This window comes from Manis javanica, chromosome 1, assembly GCF_040802235.1.
Source record: "Manis javanica isolate MJ-LG chromosome 1, MJ_LKY, whole genome shotgun sequence".
Classification (NCBI taxonomy): Eukaryota; Metazoa; Chordata; class Mammalia; order Pholidota; family Manidae; genus Manis; species Manis javanica.
Window position 1 is genome coordinate 92,104,649 of NC_133156.1, and position 11,656 is coordinate 92,116,304.

Consider the following 11,656-nt stretch of genomic DNA (forward strand, 5'->3'; position numbering starts at 1 on the left):
CATATGAAACCAAGGACCCACGTTACCCTAGGCAGTTGTATCTGATAAACCTGTCTTCCAACAACTACATCGGGAAAAGGTTAAACAGCTGAATTTGCTAATTGAGAGATGACCCCCAGAATGTTGCTTAACATGGATTTAAACTCCCACAAATGCAAATGCTGGGGCCTCTGGGCAGAAGAAATCATCAATTTTACCTCCTACAAACTTATTGTATGTACCTCACACATATACACAAAAGAAAGCTTCTCATTTTCTAGGAAAGAACTTTTGGTACATCATGTATTTCTTACTCATTTGAAGTCTAATTTGACACATAAATTGCTTTACCTCACTTTCGATCCATCTTTAGAAACACCAAGAAATGAACGTTGTTTTTTGACTTATTTCTCTATGTTGAGAATGTCCTTACCTAGAACAGGACATGAGGACATTTTTGGATTTACTTTTCATGTTTTGGTGACCCATTTTAGAATATGTAAACTTTGGGCCAAATTAAAATGAAAAGCTGAAAGGCCCCTGAGGAATGTTCAGACCTCCTCTTGCAAAAAGAATGCAGCACCTTGTAAGATAAAAGCCTAAACACCTCTGAAATACGTGTTCCATTTTCTTCTCTTCTTTTCTCCCCAATCTTCAGAGACAGGAGTAAGGGAATACCAAGGGTATGCATTTATGCTCTGACATATAAATTCTCCCTGTCCTATCTTCTCAGAACTCACTTGAGGGAGACAAAATGTATTACTCTATTTAAAGGAAAAAATAACAGGTGTTAGCACTAGGACATCAACAATTGGCAAGTACTTTCATTTTTATGTTAAACAAATATTTATTTAGCATCTACTATCTGCCAGGCAAGGAGACAGGCACTTTTCAAAGCAAAATCACTCTCATCTGGGTCCTTGATGTGACTGATCTCTACCTTGGCAAATCCAATGGTCATTTTTCCATTCTCATCTCACTCATCCTCTCAGTGGGTTTCACCCTCTTTCCTTCTTTACGTACTTTCTTCTCTAGGCTTCTCCTGGTTTTCCTTCTATCTCCCTGGCCATGCCTTTGCTCTGTCATTTGCTGGCTCCTCTTTTTCCTGATAACGAATCTTCTTCTCTATCTACAGTCTCATCTTAGGTGAGCTCTTCTAGTCCTGTAGCTTAATGCCATCTAGATGCTACTGATGCCCAGCTCTGTATCTGCAGTCCTCTCTTTATGCTGAGCTCTGCACTGGAGCATATATCCAACTGCCCATGTGGTATCTCCACTTGGATGTCCAATCGGCACTTCAGACAGAGCTACTGCACCCAGTGTCCCCACATCAAAGCTATTCCTCCCCAAGTCCTTCCCATTTAATAAATTGCATCGTTTGCTTGACCAAAAGTCTAAACATTAGAGACTGGGTTTGGCTGCATATAACAGAAGCCAACTGAATCAGAGAGCAGTTATTTTTTTCACATAATGAGAAAAGCAGAGGCAGGAAGACCAGACCTATGTGGTGGCTCCTCAATGACAACAATGCCCCGGCTCCTCCTATCATTTTCCTTCTCTGTCCTCATGGTTGCTAGGTAGCATCTCCACCTCCAGCCTCACATCTACATTACAATGCAAAGGAAGAATTAACAAGGTAGAAAGCATAGAACCTACACGGAAATAACAAAACATTCCCCAAAATTCCCAATAGTCTTCTGCTTCTCTCTCATTGTCCAGACTGTGTTACAAATTCCACCTCAGCTGCAAGAGAGGCTGGGAAATAGAGTCTTTTAGCTGGGCACATTGCTACCCTGCGCAAATCAGGATTCTGATATTTGGAAGAAAGGTAGAAAGGATATTGGGTAGGCAGTAGATGACTGCTCTGTTATACTGGACTGCTCTCTCTTCCTACATTTCATTACCAATCCATCAGCAAGTCTTATCGGTCCCACCTCCAAAACACTTAACAAACTCAAATGCTTCTCTTCCTCTCCCTTGATCTCAAATCCTGGACTGAGGAGCCATCATCTCTCACTTAGACCACAAAGCAGCCTCTTCCACAGCTGCCCTTTCTATCATCTTCTCTTCACACAGTAGTGGGAGCAAGCATTTAGAAGTATATAATTATACCATTCTTTCTCTAAAATTCTCCCAAGACATGTTCTCCCAAGCAGATTAAGAGTCTAGGATTTGCTGGACAACACAGGATGGGAGCATGCAGTGAGACTAGGAGAGAAAAGTCCCCCAGAGAAGATGGGATATCAAGCCAGCCTCCCCAGGGGCAACTGAAGCTCAACCCCAGGAGAAGCCCTGGAAATGATGCAAAACACTTTACTCAGAATTACATGACCTGAAGGTAAGAGAAGGTATTTATACATTAGTCCCCAAGAGCTGCTGGCTTCAGCTTTCTTGGCTTAAGCACATAACCCTGAATGTACGTGCTCTTGACTAAACTCTCTGAAAAAGCCGGCACTTTCTTCTGTTTATCGGCCCTCTGCTTACAGAAAGATTCTTCCTACAGCTTCTTCCATGTAAAGCAGAATTGCCAGAATGGGGTAGAGACACTTAATTTCTTTAAAAGGATAAGAAGTTCAAAATACAATTTAAGAATGATGAATGTCTGTCTTAAAATTTGCTAAGTTCTAGTCTATTTGAAAGTAAATTTTTTATGCTCTTTCTTTGACAAAAAAAAAACACATGTAACATTTTTAGTAATATAGTAAGTTTCAGGTAGAGTGTATAAGACTTGAAATATTTATTTAAAGCCAACATATGAAGGTATACATCATTTAATAATAGTACCAATTAATTATATGTGTATTATATCTATAAATAGCATTACTGTAACTATAGATCTGAAGGGTATAGATGAACAGTAAGTAAATAACTGTCATATATTTCTGCCTTTAGATTAGCTTCCTACTTTCCTTTCTTCTTTAATTGTTCTACAAAGTAATCATTACAAGCAACTGTCAGAGCTGCCACCATGACCACGAATTCATTAAAATCCACTTCGTTGTCCTTATTGGCATCCAGGTCCTGCATTATCTTGTCAACCAACTGAGGATCCTTTTGGCACTAAAAGGAAAAAGAACATTCTAACTCCCAGGCTTTGAGGTTCATAATGACAGCTGAAATCACATCTTCCCTCTTATTTACCTTTAAGTTTGGATTTCCATTTTTAGCATGTACCAAGTGCCTATTTGCAGGTACCTTTGAACCAGGTACCAGGCCTAAAGGGGTCTAGCCCTTGGCCCCAGAGCTCATCAAATGAGCTGCCAATGCTGAAAATGCATTTGATGACATGAAAGGTCAAGGGCCGGGGCACAGGAGGCAGGCAGGGTACATGGAAGGAAGGAGGCTTTGAAACCAAAAAGGGACAATGAGTGTCTCTACCGTTGGTCCACAGTGGGACTTGAACAAACCACTAAACAATTTTTTATTTCCTTATAAAATGGGTAGGATAATATCTCCCCACAAATGTGGGGTATAGTACAACATACTTGTAAAAGGGCTTAGCACCAAGTTGCTAGATTTAGCAAATAAAAGTACAGGGTGCCCAGTTAAATGTGTATTTGATGAACAATCAGTTTTTTAGCAAGTATGTCCCAAATATTAGATAGACAGATGATATTCTATCTGGCACTCTTAGCACAATGCTTGACACACAAAAAAGAGGTACCTAGTGAAGGACAGATCTTATCAGGATGGGTGGGAAGTAAAAGCAAAGAGCCCACAGAGGAGGTCAAGATTCGGAAAGGGTGGGACTGTGAAGCTCTCACCTCTCCTGTGATTAGTGGTTGATGAGAATGTTTCCCTAAACAGTTAATTTCCTCCAGGATTCCCCATTGCCCTCTTATTTAGATGTCAACCACAAATGGCTGGAAACTTAAATTTAACTGATCAAAATCAATTCGATCCAAAGCAATTATAAATTTCACTTTAATAGGTCAAGGTGCTGAGTTTGACCTACTGAGCCTTTATTCTAAATGTTATATCAGATAGTGGCCAAAGTGTATTTGAAAAAAAGAAAAAAGTATATAAAACTTCATATACTGGTTGGGGCAGAATCATAGAAGACAATGTACACAGAGGCTGTCCCCAGATGTGTACCCCATCCACCCTCAACTCAAGGGGCAGAAAGCTGGGACTCACCGAGAGGAATTCCGTGAGCTCTCGCAGCAGAAGCATCTTTAGCTCCCCCTTGTTGAGCTTGAATCTGTCCCCTTCCTTGCAAGAGTACTGGTGGAAGATTCTAATCATAGTGTCCATGGCAATCTCCAGCTGAGTGGGCATGTTGGCAGCAGAACTGACCGCTCCAGGGGCAGGTACCAAACTCAGGCAGAAACCACTTGCTCAAAATAAACAGATGGGGAAACATCAACGCTTTCATTAAAACAGAGTATTACCATTCCCCAGTCATCTAACTTCACACATGATGGTTGTTAAACCATAATAATCTTTAGTTCGCCAAAGTGTCCCATCCGTCCAGAAGCAGGTGCAGGAGACTTTTGGGGAGCTGCTTTCCTCCGTAGTCCCCAGTCTCCTGAAATGCAGCAGCTTCAGCATGTTCCTAGATCGGCAACCAGTCACCAGAGAGAGTCATGTTAAAACATAGATTAAAAATAAACAAAGTGACACCGGCTGTGTAAGAAGGAATGAATGCAACTGTGCGTACATCCACGTACTCGTCTCAGGGATCACCGAGAGCACGGGTGACAAAGCAATGAAAGTGGGAGCTGTCCGGGGCAGGGGAGAGGGTGAGGCAGAGCCGTGGGGAATGAGGTTTCTCACACCTTTTCAGCTGACTTTAACTTTGTCAGTTATAGAATGTAATACCTAGTCAGAAAATTGAAACAGAATAAAGCCTAGAGGAAAAAAATACCTGATTTCGTACCTGTTCAGCCAATACCCAGCTCTGTCAATGGGTGTTTACAATTAAACTCTACTGATTTATATGCGGGGTTCCACCTCCACACACCTGTTCCCAAGAAGATGAAAATTACCAGTGACAAGAGATTCTAACGGAAGAGCCTCTGAGGTCTGTTTTTAATAAGCAGAATGAACAGGTGTGACCTGGGGCCCCAAGGGCCATGAAGGAAGGGCTGGCGTCCGTTGTGTGCATTAGATTAGAAGGCAAAGAGCAGAAGGGGGATAAGGGTGGGGAAAAAGAAAGAGGGCATTACGATTGGCATGTATAGTGCGTGGGGGCACGGGGAGGGCTGTGCAACACAGAAGACAAGTAGTGATTTTACAGCATCTTACTACGCTGATGGACAGTGACTGTGAAGGGGTATGTGGGGGGGACTTGGTGAAGGGGAGAGCCTAGTAAACATAATGTTCTCCATGTAATTGTAGATTAATGATACCAAAATTAAAAAAAAAAGAGCAGAAGGGGGAGCCTTTACTATCCCTCATCAGGAGGTGTCTGGGCAGACATGCAGTCAGGTTCCTGGAGGCTGACGACTGGGAAGTCCAGATAGAGCAAAGAAGAAACACTCGTGCAAACCTGGAGACTCCTCAGCGAAGCCAAGTCAGACCAAGCAAATGAACTCAAAGCACACTAGTTAAACTGACCCAACGGACAGTTGTGCAGCAGTTAGAAAAAAAATTGAGGACGCTTTCCATGTGCAGATTTAGAAGGGAACAAAGTGACACTGGCTGTGTAAGAAAGAATAAATGTATCTGTGCATACATACACGCACTCGCCTCAGGGGTCACGGAGGGTGCGGGTGACAAAGCAACGAAAGTGGGAGCTGTCGGGGGCAGGGGAGAGGGTGGGGCAGAGCCGTAGGGAGGAGGTTTCTCACACCTTTTCGGCTGATTTTAACTTTGCCAGTTATAGAATGTAATACCTAGTCAAAAAATTGAAATAGAGTAAAGCCTAGAGCAGCCAGGTGTACAGGAATCTATGGGTGGTGGTGGTGGTGGTGGTGGTGGTGGTGTGTGTGTGTGTGTTATTTCCAAGGGAGAGAAATTCAGTAAAGAACGAGAGTCACTGGAAAAGCCAAAGCCAGAAATTGGCCACTGTGCTTTTAAATGCTGCCAGTCCTCTCAGGACTGAAATTCAATTATTTGGAAAGCAAACCAGTTTATCCTTTGTTTTTCCTTTCAACAAGCCTGTTGGGACGCCTCCCCAACCCACTCCTCTCCCCACCCCCACCGGCTCTCCACTGAAACCTCGTCCAGGTCCCCAGGGGTGTTCTCACCAAATACCTAAAGCCAAATTCTCAAAAACAATTTTAAATTAGAGTCTTGTTATTAAAGGAATAATGCATGGGGCAAAACAATATTTTGAACTCAAGAGTATGAAATAAAAGTAAGATTCTCTCTCCACTGTTTCCCACCCTGTCCCTGCTGGGGAACACTTTCCTGTGTGAGAGGCAGTATCATGGACGGTGAAGAGCAAGGATTGCCTGCCTTCAACTCTCACCTTGGCCACTAACTACTTCCACGATCCTAGGCTAGCCACTCAGCACTCTGTGTCTATTTCTCACTCTGTATAAATGGCGTAACAGTTGTACCCACCTAACAGAAAGGATTAAATGAGTTAAAATGTGTGCCTGGAACATAGTAAGTGTTGTGTGTGTCAGCTATTATCCTTACAGGAAAATGTATGTAATTACATATAAAGTCATACATGCATCTGTAAGCATACATATACATAACAGCATCAACATGTGTATGTACACCTTGTTTTCTTCACTTAATATATCTTGGAAATATTTCTATATCAGCACATATGGGTATACCCCATTCTTCACTGAAGTTGTGTATTATTCCACTGATGAATGTACCTACACTATAGTCAAGAAATATTTACCAGGCACTTACGTTATGGCAGGCCTTGTATAAACATGACAGAAGTAACTTTTCTTTGGAGCAAATCTTGTTGCCCTTTTTATTGGGGTTGTGTTAAATACATCAAATACAGGGAACACTGACTTAAATGTTTCCTATTCAAGAAAACCCCCTGGCTTTTGTGACTACACTTTTCTGGGTCTCATTTCCTCTGGCAATTTCAACTATTCCTATAATTTCAGTCATTCCCCAAATCATGTGTTTTGGCTTTGATCTCTCTACTCAGCTCCAGAACCATCTATCCAACTGCCTGCTGGACCCCATTCCTACCTGAGTGTCCCACTAACTTCTCAAACTCAGATCAAAGCAATACTCACCCCGTGTCCCCAGCCACACCTGCTCCTCCTGCAGCACCCACCATCTCAGTCATCTGGCTTTATGCACCACCCAGCTCTGTTCCTGTCTTTAAACATCAGTCGAATTCATCCATTTCTCTCCAAGCTTCCTCATTTTTGGCCTCTATTTCTCTCTTACTAGCTTCCTTACAGTTCTATTTTCTATGTATTCTCCATTCTGATCTCCATTCTGCTGTTGGAGTAGTTTATCTAAGACACAAGTCAACACCCACAATCCTGGGTACTCAAAGGTGTAGCCCTGCTTACAAAGTGACTAAAATGTTGTGTTCTCCATCTTCCATGCCTGCGCGTTCTGGGCCCGCTGCCTGCACTGCTAATTCTGGCTTCTCCTTAGGGCTCATGTCAAGTAGTACCTGTTGGGAGTCTGCTTGTGCTCTCCCCAACCCCCAACCTCTTCCCTTTGATGGGTGCCCACCTATTTGTCATCGTCTAGAGCATCTCCTTTTGTATCTTTGCACTGATCACACATTCCTGTAACCACTTTTTTTGTTTGTCGACCCATACATTCCCCACCTCCAGAATTTTAATGAGTCTCTCCATGGTAGAATTGATACCTGGTTTTATCTTTGCATTTCATAGCATTTAGCACAGGGTCAGGCATATAATGGAAACATTTGGAAACCTTCACTGATAGATAGATTAATGACTCAGAGAAGGAATCTGTAAGATCCTCAAATAATTGAGCAATGTCTAATTTAACTGTCTAAAGAATTATTTGAGTGCCTTATTCCAAATAAAATTTTGCTTCGTCAAAAGGAGAGACAGACAGACAACAGTCATTTCCAAGAATATAAAAAGTTTGAATTTGGAACCAAACATTGTCAGGTTATACTGCTGAAGTTGTAAATGCACTAAAATGAGTATGTCTTACAGAATATGTGGATCTCACCAGTGTTATATTTAAATCACATTCAACCACAAATTAATTTACTTGGAGAATTCAATAGGCAGGCAAAACTCTTAATAGATATTTAAATATTGTAATGCTGTAATCTGATTTGAGAGACAAAAATGTGGCCTCTACATCCTTTGCTCTTGTCATTTAAAAGGAACGTGGCTTTTATTTGGTTTATACGTGGCTTCAGCGGAGCTAGGTTTCCTTTGGTACACACTGCCTCCTAGTGTCAGTTTTCAGGACTGCATCAGGAAACCCTCAATTCCTGGAAAGGGCTTGGAATTGTGTTTATAAGAAGATGGCTCTTCTCAGGGGCTTATCTGTGGTGTAAACTAGCTCTACCCAGCCTCTGCTCTCCAGGGGCCTTTCAGGAACACAGGTAATGTCAAAAAGGCTCAGGCTAGGGGCACAAATTTGTGGTTGATATGAAATTCCAGGATGGGCAGAGGAGACACACCTGTTTGTAGTACAGAAGGGGTTTTCCTGTAGCACCCATCTTGCTCTATTATTAGTTTTCATTTTCAATTTCTGACATGAGTAGTAACCCTTAGGGCCAAAAGGTACAACTTTTCATCTATGATAGTTTGCTAAGAATGAGAAAAATTAAATATCAGGTTTGGGGGTGTTTAAAAGTAAGGGTTATTTTAGAGGAAAGAAAGCTAGTACAAACTGACATTGGGAGGCAAAAAGAGTAGAATGTTTGAAAGTGGGCCTTCAGCTGTGGAACCTGAAAGAAAATACAGTGGACCTTTGAACAATGTGAGTTTGAACTGCATAAATCCACTTATACATGAATTTTTCTCAGTAAATGTACTGGACATTTTTTTGGAGGTCTGTGACAATTTGAAATAAATATTTTCTCTAGCATACCTAATTGTAAGAATACAGTTTATAATATTTATATAACATGCAAAATCTGTATTGACCAAACAACAGTTTGTTTTCAGTAAGGTTTCTGGTCAACTCTAGGCATTAGTAGTTAAGTTTTAGAAGAGTCAAAAACTAAGCACAGATCTTTGACATGGGGAGGGTCAGTGCTCCAAACTGGTCAACTGTGGAAAATAGGCTATTATATTAACTGAGACATAACTGACCCTCCCAGAGTGCCTGAGCCTGCCATGTATTCCTAGGAGGGCTGGCCTCTGGGGCCAAGCCAGAGTCACTCAACAGGCCAAGCTGCCTCCATCCAAAGGTCCCAGTTTTTGTCTTTTTATGTAATCTGATTCAAATGTTCCATCATTTTCATAGCAATGACATGGGTGAATCTAAAACAATTATATGGGGTGGGAGGGATTACAAAAGGCTGTGAGAAAACTTTTTGGAGTGATAGATTGTTCATTATCTTGATTATGCTGATGGTTTCACAGGTGTATAATACATATGTCAGAACTTATCAGTATATTTGAAATATGCACAGTTTATTGTACAACAATTAAGTTAAATAAAGCTATTCAAAGAAACTTTCCCAGAATTCACATTATATTACAGCAAGCTGGGGGGGCGGAGCCAGGATGGCGGCGTGGGTAGAGCAGTGGAAATCTCCTCCCAAAAACACATAGAGCTATGAAAATATAACAAAGAAAAATCTTCCTAAAATAGAGACCACAGGACACAGGACAACATCCAGACCACATCCACACCTGCAAGAACCCAGCGCCTTGCAAAGGGGGTAAGATACAAGCCCCGGCCCGGAGGGACCCGAGTGCCCCTCCCCCCAGCTCCCGGCGGATGGAAAGAAACCGGAGGTTTTTTTTTTGGCTAGTGCTTTTTGGAAGCCTTAAAGGGACAGGGACCCCCTTGCTAGGGAGGCAGGGTGGCGGGACCAGTGAGCGGGTGCCTGAGACCGGCACCTGAGGATGGAGGAAATCGTGTTTTTCCCCTTTTTTTCCCTCTTTTTGGCGAGTGCTTTTTGGAAGCCTTAAAGGGACAGGGACCCCGGTGCTAGGGATGCAGGGCGGCGGGACTGGTGAGCGGGTGCCTGGGACCGGCACCTTAGGACAAAGAATATCGCGCGTTTTTCCCTGCGGGACCGGTGGGCGGGTGCTTTTTGGAAGCCTTGAAGGGACAGGGACCCTGGTGCTAGGGAGACAGGGCAGCAGGACCAGTGAGCAGGTGCCTGGGACCGGCGCCTGAGGACAAACAAAATCGCGTGTTTTTTCCTTTTTTTTTTTTTTTTTCCTGTTCCCTCTCTCATTGTTGCTGTTGTTGTTTTGGTTTGGAGAGTGCTTTTTGGAAGTCTTAAAGGGGCAGGACAGGTCACTTAGACCAGAGGCAGGGAATCTGGGGATCTCTGGGCACTCTAACCCCCTGGGCAGCAGGGAGCACAGAGACCCCTTACGGAGATAAATAGCCTCCTGGCCGCTCCCCCTCCAACGGGGCTCCACCATTTTGAAGGAGCAGCCCCAGCCAGGCCACGTCCACAGCAACAGCGGAGATAAACCTCATAGCAACCGGGCAGAAAGCAGAAGCCCTGTCTGCACACAGCTGCACAGCACAAGCCACTAGAGGTCGCTATTCTCCCAGGAGAGGAAGGCCACAAACCAACAAGAAGGGAAGCTCTTCCAGCGGTCACTTGTACAAGCTCTGCAAACTATCTCTATCACCATGAAAAGACAAAACTACAGGCAGACAAAGATCACAGAGACAACACCTGAGAAGGAGACAGACCTAACCAGTCCTCCTGAAAAAGAATTCAAAATAAAAATCATGAACATGCTGACAGAGATGCAGAGAAAAATGCAAGAGCAATGGGATGAGATGCAGAGAAAAATGCAAGAGCAGTGGGATGAAGTCCGGAGGGAGATCACAGATGTCAGGAAGGAGATCACAGAAGTGAAACAATCCCTGGAAGGATTTATAAGCAGAATGGATAAGATGCAAGAGGCCATTGAAGGAATAGAAGTCAGAGAACAGGAACGTATAGAAGCTGACATAGAGAGAGATAAAAGGATCTCCAGGAATGAAACAACACTAAGAGAAGTATGTGACCAAGCCAAAAGGAATAATATTCGTATTATAGGGATACCAGAAGAAGAAGAAAGAGGAAAAGGGATAGAAAGTCTCTTTGAAGAAATAATTGCTGAAAACTTCCCCAAACTGGGGGAGGAAATAATCAAACAGACCATGGAATTACACAGAACCCCCAACAGAAAGGATCCAAGAAGGACAACACCAAGACACATAGTAATTAAAATGGCAAGGATCAAGGACAAGGAAAGAGTTTTAAAGGCAGCTAGAGAGAAAAAGGTCACCTATAAAGGAAAACCCATCAGGCTAACATCAGACTTCTCGACAGAAACCCTACAGGCCAGAAGAGAATGGCATGATATACTTAATGCAATGAAATAGAAGGGCCTTGAACCAAGGATACTGTATCCAGCACGACTATCATTTAAATATGATGGCGGGATTAAACAATTCCCAGACAAGCAAAAGCTGAGGGAATTTGCTTCCCACAAACCACCTCTACAGGGCATCCTACAGGGACTGCTCTAGATGGGAGCACCCCTAAAAAGAGCACAGAACAAAACACACAACATATGAAGAATGGAGGAGGAGGAATAAGAAGGGAGAGAAGAAAAGA

The 11,656-nt window shown here is 42.8% G+C and overlaps 1 protein-coding gene across 1 annotated transcript; it reads right to left on the reverse strand.

Annotated features, from left to right (window-relative positions):
• Positions 1–2,809: 2,809 nt before the first annotated feature.
• S100Z (S100 calcium binding protein Z) lies at positions 2,810–4,353 on the reverse strand. The gene is made up of 2 exons (XM_017645388.3): positions 4,117–4,353; positions 2,810–3,039 (listed from the first exon to the last, which is right to left on the reverse strand). Exons 1-2 carry the CDS (start codon positions 4,255–4,257, stop codon positions 2,881–2,883), a joined length of 300 nt encoding a protein of 99 aa, XP_017500877.1. The 5' UTR covers positions 4,258–4,353; the 3' UTR covers positions 2,810–2,880.
• Between the last annotated feature and the right edge of the window lie 7,303 nt (positions 4,354–11,656).

Coding starts and splice junctions, on each gene's coding strand:
- S100Z (XM_017645388.3), bottom strand. CDS start 4,257: ATGCCCACTCAGCTGGAGATTGCCATGGACACTATGATTAGAATCTTC. Junction 3,040..4,116: donor AGCTCACGGAATTCCTCTCG/GTGAGTCCCAGC, acceptor TTTTCCTTTTAG/TGCCAAAAGGATCCTCAGTT.